Consider the following 22,396-nt stretch of genomic DNA (forward strand, 5'->3'; position numbering starts at 1 on the left):
AATCAATTACAGATTCTTAATTGTCATAAATTTCCATTAGTAATAATAATAATGAATAAAATGGTGGAGAAGGAGAAAGCAGCGCAAAAGAAAGAGACGACGCGTGGTGTGATCTAGATTGGGCACATATGTGGCGTTTCCCATCAAATAATTCTCAGGGTAGGGGGGGGTGGGCGGGTGGCAGGGCTCTACAAAGGAGGAGGTGTAGGCAAAAAAAAAAGAATTTGAATAAGAAACTTGTTGCGGCCGGTTTTTGTTTGTATAAACGGCTACAAAAAAAAAGCAGCCAACTTACAAAAGGGGAGTTCTAAAATAAAAAAGGAAGTGGCTAATGGGATAAAAGAGTGGGCACTTGATTTGCATCTTTTTTAGCTTAAAAAGCCGCACAATTGAAATTCAGTTAAATTTTTTTTGTGGGGGGGGGATATTAGGTTTTTCTTTACACGGTGCCTCCTCGGATGGTATCTTCAGCTCAATGCCGTCGAAATAGAAAATAAAAATAATAATTAAAAAAAAGCTATGTATATTATAAGACCCTTTCCAAAATAACAACGCGGCCATTTTCGGACTTGTTGACGATGAATGGTGGGGGGAGCTCTGATTTCTGACGTCCACGGATGGTCGCAATTTATCTGTTGTCCTATTCCTTCTTTTTTTTTAAATTTAATTTCTAACAAAGAATAGCGGCCAATGTTAAAACGATCGTAGCAGACACGACGGACCAGCTTGTCTGACAGGCAGCGGACGTCACTCGTCCAGCTTCATGCACTGCTGCTTCTACAATTAAATTTAAAAAACAAAAAAACCAACAATAAATAAACTGTGTCATTGAGTCCACGCAATACTATTGTAAACACTGACAAACGAAAGAAATACAAACCTGTCACTGCAGAATCACTTCCTCCTTAAAATAAGAAATTGAAAGCGCAGCACAAAAATGAGGGGATAAAAAAAAGGAAAGTAATTACAGGGTTGCATGTCATCTCTTAGCACTGCCTTTTAGATGAAAATGACGTAATGTAAATAGGGACACGTACCTTCAGGCAAAGTGGTGAACTCGACGTGTAGGGGTCTCGACCAGCCGAACTTGTTCTTAGACTCGATCGTCAATTCGTGTTCCGTCGCAGACGTCAGTCCATGAAGTTGGTGAACGTGATTGAAGAGCATACCTCCTTGTTCAGAATCTTGCTCGTTAGCCTTGAGCAAAAGCTCTTCCCAATGAGAAGCCTGCAGATTTTTGAATGTTTATCAACAAATTATTATTCACATGATATCCTCAATGTCATTGTTTTATCATTTAACTAAAAGTCGGCAAGAAATTTAAATTTAAAAAAATTAAAAATTACCGAGGGGCGTCGATAACGAAGACGGTACTCCATCAACGGAGTGTGACTGACGGTGACCCATTCCAGCTCGACGCCGTTGGTCAGCGGTTTGTTGCGCTTCAGCGTCGCCATGCTAGCAACACCTGAGGGCGAATAAACAATTCATAAATTTTTTTTTTTGTGTTTTCTACTAGTTGACAACCCAACAAATGATCGTGTAATTTTTGTTACCGGTCATTTCGATGGTTTTGTGGTCGCGGCCGAATCGGTTCTCGCCGTGGCAAGTGTAATTGGCGAAATCGTGAGTCTGGACGTTATCGATGGAGAGGACGTGGCGGGAACCAGTCGACGTCTGCACGTAACGATGATGAGGTGAATTAGGTCCGCTGGCCGATTCGAGACGCTCTCCATTCTTCGTCCAGAACACATTGGGTTTGGGCTCGCCGTGGACGGTGCACGTCAGTTCCGCATTGTATCCCTCGGCGATCGTCACAAAGTTGACTTCCACTTCGATTTCCGGCTCATCTATCATCATTTGTTTCAACACATAATTTTAACGGCCGAGTAACACAAAATTTGTTCATGTTAGTCCGTGGTTAGGGGGGTTTGGAAATAAAAACAGATCCTCCAATAGGAAATACGAAAAAAAAAAATAAATAAAAAATAACTTACAGGTGACTTCTAGATTGATGACGCCCTTGGCCGGGCTGCCCTCCGAGTTTTCGGCTGTGCACGTGTAGACGCCAGAGTGGTGTCGGTCGGTTTTGACGAAGGTTATCGTATGGCCCAGCATGGTCCGCTGTCCATCAGGGAATTTCTTAGCTCCCTACGTATGAACAATTCATGAATTACATTTAAATACCACCAACCCTTATCATTATTTAGTGTGTGTGTGTGTGCGTGAATATAACTACGAACACACATCAATTCGAATGCATAATGAATTTTGGATTCATTTTAAATATTATAAAAATATGTTTATTACCTCGCGAGTCCAGGTGACGACCGGAAGGGGATTACCTGCGACTTCGCAAGACAAAGTCACCGGTTCGCCTTTCTTAACAACAGCCAGCCCAGTTGGTGGAACAGGTTTCACGCTAGGTGGCACTGTCAAATTTCAAACAGAACATTCTTTTAAATTCAACATTTTCTACGTTCAAAAAAAAAAAAAGAAAAAAAAAAAGAAACAAAAATACCGAGAATGTCGATGACATGTCTGAGCTCCCTTTGATCTTGGGTTGAGATCTGGCAGATATAAGATCCCTGGTCGGCCAAAGAGATGTTTCGTATGATGAGTGAATTGCCCTCGTGCGAAATGCGAGTATCCTTGACAATGAGAACGGAACCGGCCGTCAGGATGTCGCCTTCTTCTCGTTTCCACAACAAAGTGTATCCAGGCCCGAGTTCGTCGATCTCGCACGGCAAACGGACAGAGTCGCCTACCCGGACGCGGAAATGTTGCGGCGTCGACGTGAAATTCGGTTTCTTGAAAGACGAGTCCATCTCTTCCTCCTTGTCGTAATCGTCGTAGTCATCGTCGGCCGCTTCGAAATCTCCGTGAAAGTCATGCCCGTGCGTCGTAGAATCGGTCGGCGCGCTCAGCACAACTACCGCCGCCACCACAACTATTTAAAATAATAAAATAAACAAATAAGAACATGTTTAGGGCAACATATCGATTAGATAACACGCCCTACGGCCGAGATAAAGTTTCATAGAGAGCTGACCGATTAGTTTGTTCTCACACACTTTTAAATAGAATTAAAGCTGATCAGCTTTACTCGTAGAATTTTAAGTACTTTTATGAGAGGGGGACACACAATTCAGGTCAGAATGTGTGTCTCTAGGTACTCCGCCCATGAACAGCAAAGAGATCTTTGTTCCTATTTCAAGTCCTTTTCTTATTTTTTACCTGTGCCCCCTCGTATGTGAGAATTCGTCAATGAAGTGAGGAATTTGGCTCCCCACAGGTCGAACCAGGTCAAACGATTGAAAGAACCAGAGTGTACCACCCACCGACACACACGCACACGTACAGAAAAAAAAAAGACCATCATTAACCTCCAAGAAGAAAAAAAAAAGCTGTTTTTCCCCTCCCTTGTGTGGTTCTTTGTGTTTGCGTGTCTGGAGGTAGTAAAAAAAAAATTCTCCCAAGACTTTAAATATTTTGCATTAACATAGACACACACACAGACCACCGAAAAAAAAACCAAATAGAGCGTGACACGGTCTGACCGAGCAATTAGTCAAGTGCATTAGTCTTTTAGTGCTGCACACAGAATGTATAGAGTCGTTTAAATTTATTTTTTTTTCCACACCGCACAGACAGCCGCTTTGTTTTTTTTACATATAAAAAAAAGAAAAACCTCTTTCAGTTGAGTTTATTTAGTCATGTTTTTACGGTAGTCGTTTGGCGGTCCGAGAATTTAATTTTTTTTTTTTTTTTTTTTGAATGTTTACTACATTTTTCTATTTGTAGCGGTAAGCTAAGTCTTATAGTTAATCATTTCCGTTTGACTTTTACAAGAAATAAATTTAAACGCCATCATTTTTTTTTTCTTGGTTTAACCACTTGAATCAACATGACTCGACAGGGGCTTCCGAAACTATCGAGAGAATCATCAAACAAAATAAACTGAAAGCAAAAAAAAGTGGGGAAAAAAAAAATCTGCTCCATCATCGGAAACTGAACGCGTCTATTTACATCAACGCAGTTGAGCAAAAGTCAAGGATTTTCTTATTCGAGATATCAAAAAAAAAATAATAAATAAATAAATAATGACCAATGAAAATTCAAAATTTGAAAAGGCTCAGATGGATGTACGACGTTTAAATCGTTCGTATTCAATTTATTTGTTTTTCCGATGAAGGAAATGAGAGGATAGATTGCGTGAGCGACAGGAATGTTCAATGAGTTCGTAGACAAAAAAAAAAATTCACGGTCGAATGCAAGACGTGAAAGCCGAGTCGGATCGAGTCATCTCTCAACGCGGATGAAAAAGCCCTTTTTTTTTTAACCTGTCATCCATTTTTATTTTTCTTAGACGTCTGTATGAGAGATGACTCGAAATGTTTTTTTCTAAAAATAAACAAAATCTCTAGAAAATCTAACATGTCCCTGTGTGGTCTACTCGTATGCTAATGAGAGCGTTCTATTCCAATGAAGCAAAACGCACTGAAGGTAACAAGAATCTTTTTAGAGAAACAACAAGACAGATAGGGCACACAACATTTTCTTCAGCTTAAAACAATATACCCATATACGATGCGAGTGTGTAATCACGAATCTACTTTCATCCTAAACGGGTGTCGAAGCAATGTCCGTGACTCATTAAACGTTAAAGAAAAAGGCATCACGAAAAATTGTTGATGGAAATTTTTCCGATAGATGGCCAGACGTTCGAGGGCACGAGCCGGACATGAAAAACGATCACGAGCATTTATTATCCGATCGAGACTCTTGGCAAGAAAGAAAAAAAAAAAAAAAGAAGTAATGGTAACCTGATCGTGATGAACGATAGCTGTGGTTTCAGAAAAGGGGGAGAAAGAAGAAAACGACTTGCAATCGGATCTGAGATTTACATTCCATCCCATTTTCTTGCACGAAAAGAAACAAAAGAACATATGGCTGTAGGAGATGATTCCCGGTATGTATTAGAAATGTACATGGCCGCGGAACCAATCGAGACGCTTTGATTACATTTGATTTTACAAGTGGCTTTCTCTCTTGTCTTTTCCCGCTTGTGTATATATTTATATCCCAACCTCGCCCTTCGATGACGATGGTCTAACTCGATTGCTCTACGGCCGTTTTGTTTAGTTAACAGGGGGCCCGCATCTCGAACCCCAAAAAAAAACGGAATCTGGTTTCCGTCAAGTACCGGTCAAGAGCCTCCGATTTGTAACGATGCCAGTAAATGAATCAATTCCGTTTGAGCCACTTTCATCTACGGCCTTCGGGGCCATGTAACAATATTAGGGCAATGTGATGCAAACATCACGACCTTCTTCTTCTTTTTCCCGAAATGTCGTACGCGCACAAAAGAGAGAAAAGCCAGATGGCTCACTCCTCTCTTTTATGCGCGTCCCTTTTTATTATTTTTTTTTTTTTTCACTATGTATTTATTTAAAGGGACAACCACCTGACACAATGAGAACCAGGTGGTTGTCCGCCAGTCATGTCGGACCTTCACACAACATTTTTTTGTTCCTTTCCTAAATTTCTAAAGGTGTGTCTATTTAAGAAGAGGGAAAGAAAAAAGAATCGTCTTTAACTACATCCGGCGGTGTGTGGAACATTTCTGAACACGATGACGTACCAGTCGGAAACATATATATACTTTTCAGGGGAAATGAATATGGAAAAAAAAAAGTGGAAAGCCGATACCCTTTTTCTTGTGTGTCGGGATGAATAACAGAAAAAGAAAAAGGGGGGGGGGGCGCAAAAAAGAGAATGTCTTTTGTGGCGGCGTTAGTGACCTATGAACCTCTATGGCGGTGCCATACTGTGAGTGTAACTATAGGGTGGGTTTTGACTCTCTCTCTCAAAAGATACTTTATATTATTTAACAGTTGAGAGGGAATCGTTGTTTCAAAATAAAGTACGAGACCAAATATATATCTATAGACGCATAAGAAAAAACCCAAAACACGTCAAGAAAGAAAAGGGGGAGTAAAAAGCTTTTTAGGAAAGGAAAAAAAAAGGAAGAGAGGGAGAAAATAGGTTTCGGCAACCTTGGGAGCCATCTTATCTGATGGGTTGCCGAAACCCAGAGGGACCCCTAATCTATCGGGGCTCATCTAGAAAGACGTCTAGCACGTAAGCACAGGGCAGCTAAGCTCCCCCAACAAGAGCAATTTGGGGGCATCTGGAACGCCTCCTCCATCTTCGGCAAATAGCTCTTCTCTCTTTCCTTATTTTTATCTTTTTCCTGTCCCCCCCCCTCAAAAAAAAAAAAAATATATATTTCATATTTTTTTTAAATTTATTTTTCCCGTCTTTTAAAATCTTGCGTCAGCACCACTATCTTCACAGGCACATATATAGAAGAGAGTGCTCCTGTAATCATTGAAACAGGGCGGGGGGCCCGGTTCCATCTCTCCAAAGAACTCCAAGAAAATTTTTAATTTTGATAATGATAGCGCGAGCTTTACCTAATCAATCAATGGTTGCTCTTTCAACAAAAAAAAAATGCCATCAAAAATGAGAAAAATTCATTTGGAAGAGTGGAAATGGGCCTCTCTCTTTTTTTACGACAAAGCAATCTTCTTCTACTACATCGAACCCCCCATGAAGGTTCAAAGGGGGACAAGTTGCTAGGCCTCAAATAAAAATTGTGATGGGAACCTCTTTTAAAATTCTATCTATTTTTTTTTTCTTTACTACCACTTTAGAAAGAAAAAAAAGGAAAATGGTTCAAATCTTATTGGATACAAAAAAAAAAGTTTGAAACCTACAAGATCCGTTGGTGAAAATTCAAACAATTGCGGGGCATTTATCGGATTTGAAGAAAATTGTAGAGGGGACGTTCAACAATAGGCTTCAAATGACAAGAGGCTCTTCCCAATTGATTAGTTCGCCAAAAAGAAACAGTTCCAATTTCTACATTTGTTTAAAAAAATGTGGTTGGGTGCGTCGTGTCAGAAACGTGCCGATCGAGAAACACCCACAGGGTATGTAGACAAGAAAGTATTCAACACGTACATACACACCTTTTGTCGTGAACAGCCCACGGCAAAAGACTTGTCCAATCACCCAACCGGAAAACAAAAAATCCAAGCAAGACACAACATTTCTTTTCTTTTTTATCGAACCCCATTTATATTGACTCGAGTGTGTATCTTTCAAACAATACAGCCGAAAATTCTGCTTGTATTCATCGTTAACTAAGAACTGCCCTTTTTTTTTTTGAATAGCCGCTAATCTTTGGTCATTTATTTTAACAAAAGATTTCTTTACCTGTCCATCTTTCCCACCTTTTTTTTTTTCCTAAAAAAAATTTCGAAACCTGGGTTTTTTTTTGTTGAAAACCAGCACACACACTACTGGACGTTTCCGGTATTTCGTAATAGTGACGATTGTGGTGTCATGAAAAATTCACGCCCGATGCGCATCGTGGCGCGAGGGTAACGACTTGATTCAATGCCACGGCACGGGCAAAACAATTTTTTTTTAAATATGAAATAAACTCGAATCAACTCGCTTCAATCTACAAAAATGGGAAAGTGCTTTGAATAAATGACGCCGTTTATCATACGAGATACATACAAAAGAACGGTCGGGGGAATTTTGATTTTTATTGACTCCGCAACGAGTTCATTCATTCGTGAAAAGGTATGCCTCTCAATCGTGAAACCCAATCCCTTAGTAATCGATAGAGGCCTTGAAAAAAAAAAAAAAAAAAAATTTAACGATTCGATACTAATGTTGATTCCGGCTATTGTGTAGCGGCCGGAAACTCATCGGGACGAGAACAAAGTCGAACGCAAACACGAAAAAGAAAAAAAAAATATGTTGTCCTTTTTAAACGAAACAAATTTTTTCTCTTTTAGGACATCTGAATAATCGTGTTACTTTAAAGCTGTGTGTGTCATATATTACCATGTCTCTGTGAGAGAAAGAGAGAGACAAACAAAAGAGCGATAAACCCGGATGTGTTTGAAAGCGCCAGTGGCCTGGAAAAATGGGAAACTGAGCAAACAACAGTTTTTTTTTATTTTTGATGCCTTTGAGCGGATTATTCCCAACAAAGAAAGTCGTATTTCACGTATGTGTGTTTTTATTCGTTATTATAATTTTTTTTTGAAGGTGTAACTCGATACATTGACGAGTACATGCGTGTCCCATGTTGTTACGGCCATACCACGGTGAATGAAAGAGGATCGACCCAATAATCCCCTCCAACTAAATCCCCCCCTTTCTAGAGCAATTTCCATATAGGGGAATCAACTTTTTTTTTCTTTTTAAACATCCAATAGGATAGAGAGAGAAATATCTAACACATAGACGCAAAGATCCGATTACTAGCCCGTGTTTGTTATTTCTCTCTCTTCGTTAACAAACACCCCGCACCATATTCGAAGATTGTCAAACCCATTTGAAAACAATCACTTCACGTCACTTTAGGAAAACACTCGAAAACATTTCGTGAAAACAAATGACGCACGTAATTAATTACTCAAACCCATTTCCTTCTATGGGTTTGCCCCGTTTACGACCCAACAGAAACTTAAATACTAAAAAAAAAAAAAAAAAGAGTTGCGGTTTAAAAAAAGAAGCGGCACCAAGTTCCCCCCCCCTCTTATTTCATTTTACAACGTCTCGGTTGGCGGGTATCGCTTAAAAACAAAAAAAAAATGCGGTCGAAAATCTATGGAGCCTCAAGCGGTACGTTCAACATTTTTTTTTTCCAAAAACACGGGAGCTGCTTTTTACGTTAATATACAGGAAGCAAAAGAACGAGAGAGAGCTTTCCCCTTACACACTCAACGGTCGACGTACACACTCGAAATGTATACAATATATTCAACAACAAAAAAAGAGCTAACATCGTGATGAATATTCCCCATCTTGTTATCGTACGTTATTTTTGTTGATCAACCCTTCATGTTGTATATATTTCATATAAAGGAAAAATAGGGGAGAGAGCCTCTTTCAATTTGTGAGCAGAGAGATTGGGGTTAGTAAATAATGAAAGATTTTCAATTCGTAATTCGAAACTAAGACTGGAGGTTGTAACGAAAATTAACGTTCGAAACTTGGAATAATAAATTTGCGATGATAAAAAGCTGTTCACCTTTTGTTTTTCCAGGTGAGTGTTGGAAAAAAAAAATTCATTAAAAAAAAAGGGTAAAACAAAAAACTGGGGGATGGATCATGTTTTAAAAAAGAAACCGGTTTAACTGAAATACAAACTAAAATCACATCAAGTGAGAGAATGTGGAAATGCGTTGTCTTTTCAACCGTAAATGGTCATCACGTCGGCGATAAAAGACAAACGGCAAAAAAAAAAAAAAAACACAACTTGTAGCTAAGAAGAAGCTTTTCCTTGTTGAAGGACATGGCAAACACCAAAAAGAAATTTTGCTTACTCGAAAAAAAAAAAAAAAAAAAAAAGAGAAGCGAATATCTCCAGAACTGAACAACCATAAAAATTCAACCGGAATTTTTGGCTGGAACAGTCCGACTACATTTCACACGCTGGGCGCGTCTCATAGAAGAAGATTACCATGACAACGAGAGCGTCCTTTCCTTTTTTTATGCTCACACACAATTTTCTAAGGGGAAAATATTCCTTCATAGCGCACTATAGATCGAGAGTTCTATAGTTCCAGACAAAAGAACAAGGGGAGAAAAAAAAAAAAAAGAACTGGAATTTTTTTTTTTTTCCCTTTGCCCGTTCGAGCTGCGTACAAATTGCGCCAGAGCTTTACACACACACATCAGGCCCCTTCTGTGTATATACTTATATACATGGGTGGTAACATGAGTCTTAAAGAGAGAATTTCTTTTTTGGCTGTTGCTGGAACGTATCAAGACGACTGCATATTCGATTTCGTCCCCCCCCCTTTACCCCTCCCACAAACGTCCAAGTGGGAGAGAGTATAGTGTGTTTACCAGATTTTGTTATTATTGCGTGATACTCTTGCAGAGTCGTGTAGTCTGGTCCTAACAACAAACAACATTTTCTCCTCCATTGCCAAAATAAGAAAGAAAAAAAACCATGTTCGTGTAAATCAAATTCCAACACTTCAGATAAAGTGTTTAGATTTACGACGTCGTCGTAATTCGCTTAGAAACGATTGATCGTGCCAGTGCCTCCGTTTGAAAAGGTTTTTTTTAAAGAAAAATTACGATTTCTCTTATTCGCCAAACGTGATTCAATCAGCCTCAGGCAATTTTTTTTATTTCACTTCGCCTTACTGCCCCTCTTAACTTGTGCTACAAACGTCACACAGAGGTGCTAGTTTATTTCCGTACCACAATTTTTTCTTTTTTCTTTTTCTGAAAAAAAAGACGACCGCAACTTCCTCATTTCCATTGGAAGGGGGGGGGGACACACCCCGGGATTTTGAATACCCAAAAGGAGGAGCAAAAACCCAAAAGTAAAGAAAATCTTTTAAAATAAAAAAAAAAGTCTATCCTTTTTTTTTTTTTGTTTCCTTTGGGGTTAAAGACCATATTACTCGTAGTGATGATTCACGAGCTGACACGGAAATGTGTCGTCTAAAACCAGTTGGAAAAAAATATAAATAAAAGATATTTATTTTCCAATCATTTCCTGGACATTCTTATTATTTTTCTTCGTTAACTACAATAAATCTCTTTTTATTTCTATTCCGATCAACGGGAATAAAACACGAGGGGCGTGTTGTTTTTTCATTTTTTTTTCATTGACATTTTTCATTTCGAACGACTCCACCCCAACGGCTGCGTTTGCCAAGAGTTCCCCTTTAAACATTTTCTTCTGCACACCAAACATTGGGCGAGAAAAAGAAAGCTTGTTCGCACTTGTAGAGAGATAGGAAACATAAAAAAAAAAAAAAACTTCCATCATTCTTTTAAAGAAAAAAAAACAAGATTTCGATTGGCACAACTTGTAGAGCTTTTCAAAAATAAACCAAGCTCGTGACGTTAATCCTTCAAGACTGATTTCTCAGATGGAAATGCGGACAACGTACCACCCGCATGGCTAGACTTGTTTTTTTATGTCAAGCCTTCCAGTAATTTTTGTTTTTAATTTGGCGAAAATGATAGAATCGGCCACCCAAAAAGAACTCCACAATAATAAAATCTATTTCCCCCCCCCCCCTTAAAAAAAAGAAAAAATGTACGAATGACGTCATGCGTGTGCGCAAGGCACTCCCTTCCGTCCGTGACCAATCCTTGAATTAGCATAGATGATGGGCAACACTAGTCATCCCGCAAGGGCCTGCGCCATAAACAAATCCCCACGTTTTACAACAGCTTTTTCCATTCCTTGATGGAAAGTTGCACAACCCCCAAAAGGAATAAGCAGCAAGGTTCACGGAATGTCGACATTTTTATTTCCCGATGCGAATAAATTTATTTCTATCTTTTTAATCCCCTCCAAACTTCGTTTCTTTTCAGCGATCGATATCATAAGCTCCTCTATTGATTCTTCTTCCTCGTTTCCGAAAACAAACGAGGGTGAGTCACGCCCTAGGGCTACGCCATCTTTGTTCTTACCCGACGATCAAGGCCCCGAAACAGTTACACAGAGAGCCAACGTAACTGTGTGTGCACGTCTCCGTAAGAAGAGGGGAGTGAAAGAAAAGAGAGTGAACACACAGTTGCAACAACATCTTCTTGCATGGGCATATATAGGGGTCCCCCCTAGGAGCTTGAGGGGCTGTGTGTATATACGGAGAGCAAACAGAGGAAGGAACGGAACGCGGGAGGGCTCTGTCAACACACGGAGGAGGCACGGCGAAAAAGAAACAAACACTACACCACCACCACACCCATTCAATCAGTGAAATCATTTACTGTGAAACACCTTCTTTTTTTTTAAAAGATATTATGACGCAACAATTGAGAATTGGACTTTTTAAGAAATCGAAGTCATTCCCTGAATTTGACTAATGTGAATTTAAATGTGTGTGAAACGGCTGACATTCGTCACTGCTATCTCTAAGGGGGGAGAGAAAACGGAGGGAGGACAGAGTTTCTTCACCTGGCAATCCTTGTCTTTTCAAAGCGGCTACTGTTGGTAGCTATCACCTTTCCAGGATATTTTTTTTTCTCCCAGAGTGACAGCAGTTTAACATTTAAATTTCAGTCCTACACCCCGCAACATTTATCCTCATTCTCTAATCCCCCCCCCACTTCTGCAGGATTTTTTAAAACAAAACCGGAAACAAGGTGTGCATAAATTTGGCAACGTTGTTTCTCTGTTTGTAACGATCAAACGCGTGTGAATTTTCTTTTTCTTTTCCCCGAAACGATAATGACAGTTGTCCGTGTTGAGTCCAATCCATCGACATTCGAAAACTTGGGAAAATGGCAACAGCTCCCAAAGAAACATTTAAATTCTTTAACACTTTTTTTTTTAAAACGATAGACGTTTGCGTGTATGGCAGAGCGTCTAGACATGGTCAATCACACACTATATTTTTCCAAAAGAAAATAAAAAAAAAAAGGGGAAGGAATTCGTTACATTTATTTCCTAGTTTTGAAAGGCTGGGACTACCCTGCTGTTTACACACGCAGTCTGTGCCGCAGCTGTTTTCGTTTGCCTACCTTAAATGACGTCAACATTCCCTTAGTCATGATACTTTGAAATTCCCATCAGTATGGTTGTCGTAATTGTGAAAAAAGAAGAGGAACTGATCATAAAAATGTCCGGATGCAACAGAATTATCGAGAGGGGAAAAAAAAAAGAAATGTTCCACCCACGCACGAGTTGGTCTAAATTAACCGCCAATTTCATCTCATTTCAATTAGAAACAACTGCTACGAACTATATCAACATGTAGCCACCCTCTATTTCTCTTTTCCCAGCACAAACACAATTGGAATTGATTTTGCTTACTCCACCAGAAAATAAGCCGAAAAAAAAAAAGAATAACAAGCGGTCAGTTTTCTAGTTCCCATTCTCGCGTAGTCAAAGTTTCCGGTCACGTGACCAAACAACAAAATACGAGCAGATGTATTCATATATATATACCTTCTCTTTTTCTCTCTGTGTGTCGCGGTTTTTTATTTAAGGTGAAAAAAAAAATTGTACCGAGGGTTGTGCTAGTAGAGACACCTGGTCATGAAACACCGGACCCCCCATCAATCATTTCAAACTTCCCCCTGAAAACTAAAAAGAACAACCCTCCCATTTTTCTTTTTTATTTTTGAAATAAAGAATCTACAGATTTATTACATTCACCACCTTAAAAAGAGAATTTAACTACTAGTCGATTTTTTGTTCCTTCTTTTTTTTTAATTATGACCAGCCATCATATCCTCCCCTCGAAATTGCCTTAGAGCGTAACGATAAAAAACAAAAGAAATGATTTTCGAAACAACAAAGATGCTGCACGAAGTTTGTGTGAAAATAGAAAGGAATGTGTAGTTCTTCACGCACGTGTAACAAGCGAAAAAGAGTCTCTAACATATCGATTGGTTAACAAGATTATATGCTGGGACGTGGGCTCGGCGCTAGGCATACTTTTTTCTTACTGATGGTCCACAGTGGACGGATCAATACAACAAAAGGAGAAGCAACGTCTACAATGTCTAGTTCAAAAACATTGGGTCACATAATACACTAAACTCAAATAACTCCAGGCCATTGCACATTTTGTCCAAGTCGTGAAAAAAGATCTAATAATAGTCTTTAAAAAAATGGCGCCTAAAGATCGAGTTTGATGGTCAAATGACATTTTCTGTAAAGCCAGTTGAATATTTCAAAAATGTGATTGAATCACGTTGCCGAAAAGGGCCCGATAAAAATACAATAGGAAGTTGAGCACATTCTATAGGCTTCATCATCTTTTTGCCTTCAAGTTCTTTTCTCTCTCCTTTTTTTTTGTGTGTGCGTGTGTGATATTCGAACTCCCGTTGCAACGCGATAGGCCGATCGATAATTTGGTGATCAAAGAGACTCCGCCATTGGTTAAGAGGCCGTTCGATTTATTCTCTCTCTCCCCCCCCCACGATTTTTTTTTACAACCCCATCTATGTAAATTAGCTGTTGAATAGTTAACGAGTAGCTCACAAAAAGCCACGCGATGTCTAACCCATCTATTGTTGAAAAGACCATTTCCTTGCAGAAAATCGAAAACTACGAAAAAAAAAAAAAAAAAAAAAAAGGAAAACGTTTGGTAAACTCACCTGAGAAAGCGACGAGCGTCAGATGTAAATGGGAAACCATTGTCGAAAATGCTTCGTGTTCACTCGATGAAATTCAGTAAAATCCAAACAGGGGATGCTTATGGTCGTTTCGAGAATACAGAGAAACAAAATTGCGACACTTTTCGCTGCACTGGCACACCACGTGATTCTTATGCAAATGGCGTTGGTGAAATCACCGAGATATTGTGTGAAACAAAGGCAATTGTCCAAAAAAAAACAGTTGCTGATAGAACTTGGAAAGACAGGCAAATTTCGACCCTCACTCGTTCTACTTGCTCTGTAAACGAGGGTTTCTTTTTTGTTGAATAAAACAAGAAAAAAAGAATAGAGAAGAATGGGCCTTCGACACGACCGACCACCAGGACGCTTGAGGTTCGACTGGCTGTGGAACAACGCGCCCTTTTCAAAGTCGCCGGGTAGCCCTCTAGCGGCCGTGCAAACTGCGCATTACCCACAACGAATATAAAAAAAAAGTGAAAGTCGCCGCAGGCGAGCGTCCTACGTGTCATTCCAAACAAGAGGGAACAGAAATCACGATATAATTAATGAATGAATACATTATCGCATAACCGCAGATGGGAAAAAATGTTTACGAATCAACACCAACCGGATGTTGGGTGACGCATTTTTTTCATTTACGGGAGCAGCCGAAACAGTTAACGATGATGTCAACCGGTAGATGACGATTCGCAGCGATTGAAACATGACGTGAACTTTTCCGAAAGAAGCCAAGAAGGGAAAACTGTTTCTTTCGTCATCATCGCCATATTTTCGAATGAAAACCACAAAAGGTTCAAACTTCCGACCGATAGTCACGACATCTGGGTCACGGGTTTGCTAAAACAACTTGTTTATGACCTCATATACACTTGTTTCGGACGTGACTTCATCGATGCATTTCTAACCCCCTCCTCCATTCAAACAAAACATTTTTCATAAAAATAAAAATCCTTTTAACGATTTTCTTGTTAGCAAAAGAAGAAGAAAAAAAAACACACATAACGACTACACACAGCTGGCTAAGCCCTGGTCCATTAATAATCGTCAAGAGCAGCACGAAAAAAAAAAAAAAACGGGACGGACCCCGAGAAATGTAAGAAAATGGCGTCCTCGTTTAATATATAGACATAAATAAACCCCCACCATCGTGCACGTACGCTTTATCTCGCAACTATATATGCAGTATTGCAGAAGCCCTGGCGCAAAAAAATAAAATAAAATAAAATAAAAAGAGAGGAGAGAGAGAAGTACAACATGAACTTTTGGAAGGAGGGGTATTTACCGGGGGCGGATGACAACGGAAAAAAACGGGCGGGGTCTCTAAATAAAAATCCCAGCCGGGCGCGTGCTGTCCGTAGCGGTCGTGTGGATATTTTTAGTTAGTGAAAATTCTCTTCTTCTTCCTTCTTTTTTCTTCTTCTTTCCCCATAGACACAAGAAGGGGAAGAAAACAAAAAATAAAGGGCACCATCATTGAAACGCTCGTGCTCTTTTGAGGGAAAAAAAAAGGAAAAATCTTGTGTCCATTTATACCGCAAACGATTCGTGAGTGAGAAGAACACGCACCGACGTGCGTTGTCGTTGTGGATGGAAAGACTTAATACCAGTCCCGGCTTTGCTTGTCGCTCTTTTTTTTTTTCTTTAAATAAAGCATTTTTTTGTGTGTCTTCTTCCGGGACAAACTCGTACCGGTGCGCCTTTTCCACGGATGGTTGACATGTTACATCACGCAAACAGCCTTTTCAAAGTCCATTGGGAGAATAATCAAAAAAAAAAAAAAAGAGAAAGGGGAAAATTAAAAATCCCAAACGACGAATGCCGTTAGAGAGAGGGACAAAAAAAAAACGTTCTGCTCGTAAAATTCCGGAAGCACCCTGTTGGTTGGGCCTATACACACGTTGCGTGTGTATCCATATACACAACAATACACAGTTATTTGACGACGTCCATCAAAAATAGAGCTTGTTTTTTTAGATTTTTTCCGACAAATGTTATAAACTCTTGTCATTCCTGAGAAAATAAAAAAACTGAATAATTTCAACCGTTTGTGATTTACATATGCATTTTTTTTATTATTATTATTATTTTAAGAAAAAGACATGTCTTTAAAAAAGAAAAAGAAAATGGAAATAACATGCGCAGAGGCGTCGGCCAGTTGCTAAATGCGGACCGGCCGGGAAAAGAAGGGGGGGGGGGGGCAGCTGGAAGACGATTAGCTACAGACCTCCCGCCCTTTCCCATAAAAAAAAAATAAAGTTCAGCACGCGAAAAAGAATTTCTTTTTTTTTTCTATTAGGTTATTAGGTATCTATCTGTTGGCTAAAACCCTTGTGCAGCATCCGTCAATCCATTCCCACACGCAGACCGTGACTGTTTTCCAAAGAAAAGAATTAAAAAAAAAAAACACACGGCAAATTACATCAACGGTTATTGTTATTTTTCTTTTTAAAAGGTATTAGACGAGCTTGTGGACGGTAAGGCAGAGATAAAGAGGGGAAACGCAAACATTCAACAAGATGAATGCGGCTGAAGGGACTGCAGAAACATTTCGCCGCTAAGATGAAGAGACTATTTAGATGGGCCTGTTGTCTGTATATATACGTTTGTATGTATATTTAGAAACCGGGCGGCTAGTCGTAGATTGCATTGTCTGTTTTAGACGTCGGTCGGTACGCGGCCAACGGAATGGGGGGCGAAAGAGCAACGAACTAGAATGATGAAGCGCAATCAACCCGTTCCCCTTATGTGTGTCGGATACATTTTATCTTTTTGGCAACGTCGCCACTGCACCAATACGATTGCTATAGGTCACACGCAGAGAAGAAGACGAGGGTGGGAATGCTACCAGTATCTATGTGTAAGCGGGATAGTAATTGTGTCGCCTAGACAGCATTTTCGGGGCGGGTGCCAATCGAACAAGTCATCGTATCATTAATCACACACGACGTATAGAAGGCAACAGAAAAGAGACAGCCCAAAGAGAAAATAAAGGGAAAAACATGCACTGTGAAAAACGCTGGCCTCCTCCTTGTTTGTTGTACAACGTCATTGAACAGAGAAAGGAGTCCTCGTTCAGTCCGCTATCTATAAGAAGATCTCTTTTTTTTTTTGTGTCCTATTATTCCTTCATATCTAGCAATGCACTCCCTTATTTCCGCTATATTACAAAAGCAGCTGGAACCGCTGATGCGAATAGCTAGTTATTGGCGTTTGGGTGCAATCGGTTACACTGTATCTATGTACGTGACTAGTTATTTTCTTTTTGATTAACTGGAATTATGGCGAGGTCAATGCGGGATGTCGACTTTCAATAGCTCTACCCGCTTGATTATTAAACAGTACTACGATAAAAGGCTGCATTTACTACTTAGACATGGTGGATAAATAATAAAAAAAAGGGTAATTTTGTTAGTTACGTGATTCTGCGATGGATGGCGTTAGCAGCAAATGTTTCATTTTTTCTTTTTTAATTACTCGTCCGTCTCTTCGGCTAGCGTCAGTTGCATTTCGTCCTCACACTGCTGGCCCATCAGCTGGGGGGCCGTAAAACGCTCGGCCGTTGGTTCCGCATCGGAAGATTGAGGCGACGACAAAGCGCCGGTCGGATCGCTGCTTGCTGTTAGGCTCAATTTTTTTGTCGCTTTTTTCCACAGCCTTTTCAACGGATGCTTGGAGCCGTTAGCGCTGTTATTACTCGAAATCGTATTCAATGACGGAGATTGGGCGCTTTCTGCGGCGGCTGAGGTCTCTTCGGCCAGAGACACGTCTTCCATGACCGAAACCCCTTCGGCAGGAAGAGAAACTTCGTCATCCGAAACCGCTGGAAAAGCGTCAACTAGCGGTGGAGCGTTGCTTTCAGCGACGCCTTCTCCTTCCGCTTCATCGGCACGACCTGCCACTGACACAATAAAAACCACAATAGTTTTTCGGAGAAATAAAATTTCATATGAATCATTTCCAGGCAAGGTTAAACAATATGAAAATTCCCCAGGCCTTCCGGTGGTTGTGGAATATTTCCATCAATTCAACCAGAAGACGAAAAAAAAAATGTCTCATTACCCGTAGCTGCCGGAAGCGCCACAATCGCATCAACGGGATCGTCTACTGTAACACTCGGTGGATTGGTTGGGATGTCAGATGTCGCTGGCGATGAATCTGGAATATCCATGTTATAAATGGGATTTTCCTGAGTGGCCGTGGTTTTCATGAGTGATGACATGGTCCACCTCGCCGACATGCGCTATAAATAAATAAGACATCAACATTCCAGAATGTCGTTTCATATTAGTGTCAGTGTGACGTTATGTATGTGTTTTTTTTGTGTGTGTGGCTTACGCTGGCGGCAGCCGATGGGTCGCCAAAGAGAGGGTTCGTGAATGCGCGCGTAAATTTCTTCCAAGCGGCAGGCGCTGCCTTGACACTAGTTCCATGACAAGTGTCCGAAGAGGTGTTGGGAATTTCAGGAGCTTCCGTGAAGGGGGAAGTTGGCTCCTGCCTGTTGCACGAAGCATCGAGTGTGGGACGAGCCAAAGCTTGTTCAAAACTTGCGTCAATAGCTATCTCCACATTTCCAGAGTCGTTTTGGAAACGAGCAAACCCTACGGAAAGCTCTTCACGCGAATCTGTAAACCTGTCACCATAAAGAAAAAAGACATGATAAGCCTAAGATCGATCACAGAGGAGAAAAAAATGTCTATACCTTTGCCTCTTGTAAAAATAGATGCCAGCTACCACACCTCCCAATAGAACGAATGTGGCGAACACGGTCGACAAATTGGACGCAATGAGATGTAACTCTTCTGGGGTGTAGTGGTGAACAGCAGAATGTGAAAGACCAGATTTAATCATCTCCAGTGCCATAATACCATAGAGATTGCTGCTTTCCTTATCTTAATTTATTGTTTACATTAAACCAAATGTTTAGATGTGAAATTGATTGACAGGCAACACCTTTGTTTAAGTAATCGTAGATTTTGCTGGCAGCATTTATGCTTCTCTCGTTTGTGGTATTATCCACAATCGTGACATGCAGAACATTTTCTTCTGTTCGGTATGAATAGCTTTGACTGGCTGGCCAACCATCTTCAACCAGCATAGATGAGACAAGTCGATCAAAGGCAGACTTGGTGAATGTTCTTTCATTGACCGTAACTTTCATCATAGCCCCTACATAAACAAAAGAGGCGAATATTTATAGAACAACATAGACAAAGTGTGCCATGGTAAACAAGACAGGATGAGAATTACCACACATGTCACAGCAGTGACCAGGTGGCCTAAAACTGTCAGGACATTCAAGCTGATTACTACACAGAGTTCCTGCATTGCTGCACACCATCTGGATCACCTAAAAGAGTTTCTCAGGAAAAACGGAACAATAATTAATACAAGATAAAGCTTAAACAGAAAATAGCACAAAATAGATTTCTGGACTCGAAGGCATGAACTTTATGGCGCCAACGATAGGAGCGCCATCTTGCAGACAACTATAAAACATCTTTTTGCAACACTTACGTCAACGTCGTGACCGCAACGACAACCTAGGACGTCCTGGCATTCAGTTCCGTTAACGTGAGCCAAATGGGGTGGATTGTGTACTTGGTACTTCCATTCTTGCCCGTTGAGCTGATTTCGCCATTCTTCCACAGTTAACAGCTGAAATAGTCGGAAAAAAAACAAAAATAGCCAACGTCGTACATCTGAGGCAAACATATCGAGTTAGCAACACCAACCTGATCTCCATATTTGACCTGGCCTACAGTAAGAGAGTTGATTCGATTGAAATCAACAGAAAGTGAATGCCCTTTTGATAAGTGAACGCTGTCCTGAGCACAAGGAATCCTCTCCGAATGCGGAATGGCCAACGGTTGCGGAATGACCATTCCATCTGATTCGGAAATTTGCCAACGGTCAGGGTCAAACCAACTGCTCGGTTTCCAATTCTTGAATTTGACTTCCTGGCTATTGCAATGCTCCTGTGTGTCTGCATTGAGTGTGAGCTCGTTCAGGACCAATTCACCTGTCTGTGGCATAACTAATTCGTTCCAGGCAACGGTTCCATTGAGGAAGATGGAAATGACCACTTCTTCGGGCAGGATGACCTGTGAGCGCCAACACGGAAGTTGACCGCCTTCCCAGTTGTTCCTGTTTTGCCAGTCGGTATCGACCGGATGCCATTCCTTGATATAAGCATCGGTCAACACGGATATTCTGCTGGACACTGCGGAAGGGATAAATGGCTTAGTGACAGTATCCTATGACATAATAGCATACCTGGTATCTCTTTAACGCGATTTGAACGATGAACCCACCTAATAGAGCCAAGTAGTAAATCACAGAGCGGCGGATGGCCATCGTCATTTTGCGGCGCTTGATTACAGACTGCCCGTGTCGTGCGTGTGTGTAATCACCCACGAAGAGGGGCCGTCCAAAAAGAAAACGCCCACGTGAGTCGACTCGTATTAAATTTCAAACTCCCCTCTTTTGTATCGGTGTGATAGCATCAGATGAATTGAAACCAGATAACCTGAAATCACGTAACACGATACGGTGCCACGACATTCCCTCTCTTTTCTTGTTTCATTCCTCTTCTTGAATTATTAGATCTTATGAATAAATTACGCGCTATAAAGCCATTACCTGAAATGATTTTTGAAGTAAACCGAAAATTCGCATAGGGTAAGCTGTTCCGCACAAATCACAGTAATCCATTCAAAGTGGGGTAAACCAAGAATTCGCTCGGGTCAGCTGTTCCGTACAAGTCACAAAAAACCTATAAAAGTGGAAATAAATTTTTTTTTAAATTCCAAAACCTTGCGATGCGTGAAAAGCAGGGCAACAGATGAATCACAGAAAGCAAATAAAATAAGAAGACTGCACGCTGCTTAGACATAAACATGCCCACAAAAAAAAAACTTGGCACCAATTTCTCGACCTTTTTACCGAAGATTTTTGTGTGTGTTAACACGTGTAGGCTGGTGCAACTTCTATGGCATCCAAGCCATACAAAATTAAACAAGGAAAAAAAAAATACATAAAACGTTCCGAATTTCATGGCTCTTCTAAATAGAAATACTTACGACAGTTTGAGTTCCTGTTATTTTCAAAGAAGTGCACAAGAACAGAGGATTTAGTGACCTAGATTACATGAGTTACGGTCTTGGCAGTGGGGTACTGGCTAACGCCTTTGAAAGTCACGCCGCTTGCAAAGGTTCAAGTCTGTCAAGTAGCTGCATATTAGTAGAACCTGGATTTGCGATTTCATGCAACTATCGGGTGGGAAAATCCTATGCAATAGTAATGCTACAGTATCACAATTAAGTGTGCCAATCATGAAACTTGGTGCGTATTAAGTGATACTATCACACACAACTTTTCGTCTTTTCACAGAAATATGATAACATACAGTTTGATCTTTCAATCCACTTGAAATCAAACCATATTTAACCTTTTTGCATTTCCCATACTATGACTCACGAGACGAAAGGGTGGATCTGCGGAATAACGACAAGAAAAGCCGTCCTGTTTTGGAAAGCGATTATATTCAACTCCAATTTGGTATTCAAACTCCAACCTTCACAGAGATTAATCATCTTAATTGCAAATGTGCGCTTACAAAAAGTGTATGTGCACATTATTTAGAAACTCTCTTACGACACCCACACCTTAATCTTGCAGTCAAGTAAGATCAAGAACTTAAACTCTGTTGGTAAAGCGGATGGGATACTAGACTGGGAAAAAGTGTAACGTGTGTAATGCCTCGAAAGCTAGATCCCAAAAGCAAAAATGAACTTTGTTAACATTTTCTGTGGCTTTAAAACCACAAAAAACTATCGGGCTGAATTGCAAAATATAATTTTAAAAATACCATTTAAGTAACTCAAATAATATATGTTTTTTTCTGACAATTGTTATTCCTATCCTAGTGCTATGCTGCCATCTAGCGACAGACCCTGAAGCTTTCTCACAGACAACAGAGACTAGCGTTATGGTTCAACTATACTGCAGCGCACCAATGGCCTGTTACTTAAACGCTGATGTCGATTAAATTATGGAAAGATTGCGGGGAGGATTCTGTTTATGTGGACCCTCGTCCTCTGGGAGTACAGAAAGAATTCGATTTAAATATTTCAGAGAACTGTACTGAATGAATCTTTTTGCCTTTTCGCAGAACAAAATTATAATTTGTTCTGAGTTACGAAAA

General features: G+C 40.3%; 2 protein-coding genes across 3 annotated transcripts; both read right to left on the minus strand.

Annotated features, from left to right (window-relative positions):
• Window positions 1–537: 537 nt before the first annotated feature.
• Window positions 538–14,507, minus strand: LOC130696200 (protein amalgam-like). Its single transcript, XM_057519280.2, has 8 exons — window positions 14,173–14,507; window positions 2,522–2,950; window positions 2,311–2,432; window positions 1,998–2,151; window positions 1,557–1,850; window positions 1,347–1,468; window positions 1,038–1,227; window positions 538–777 (listed from the first exon to the last, which is right to left on the minus strand). Exons 1-8 carry the CDS (start codon window positions 14,210–14,212, stop codon window positions 671–673), a joined length of 1,458 nt encoding a protein of 485 aa, XP_057375263.1. The 5' UTR covers window positions 14,213–14,507; the 3' UTR covers window positions 538–670.
• Window positions 14,508–16,237: 1,730 nt separating this feature from the next.
• On the minus strand, window positions 16,238–20,500 carry LOC130696199 (protein amnionless-like). 2 transcript variants are annotated; one of them, XM_059495208.1, is made up of 8 exons: window positions 19,926–20,500; window positions 19,708–19,848; window positions 19,441–19,540; window positions 19,144–19,359; window positions 18,893–19,082; window positions 18,529–18,823; window positions 18,253–18,433; window positions 16,238–18,085 (listed from the first exon to the last, which is right to left on the minus strand). In XM_059495208.1, exons 1-8 carry the CDS (start codon window positions 20,223–20,225, stop codon window positions 17,664–17,666), a joined length of 1,845 nt encoding a protein of 614 aa, XP_059351191.1. In that variant the 5' UTR covers window positions 20,226–20,500; the 3' UTR covers window positions 16,238–17,663. The 2 variants fall into 2 exon arrangements, with proteins under 2 accessions (XP_059351191.1, XP_057375261.1); XM_057519278.2 differs by having other exon boundaries at window positions 16,238–18,091; window positions 19,926–20,498.
• Between the last annotated feature and the right edge of the window lie 1,896 nt (window positions 20,501–22,396).

Source organism: Daphnia carinata, chromosome 5, assembly GCF_022539665.2.
Source record: "Daphnia carinata strain CSIRO-1 chromosome 5, CSIRO_AGI_Dcar_HiC_V3, whole genome shotgun sequence".
Lineage (NCBI taxonomy): Eukaryota > Metazoa > Arthropoda > Branchiopoda > Diplostraca > Daphniidae > Daphnia > Daphnia carinata.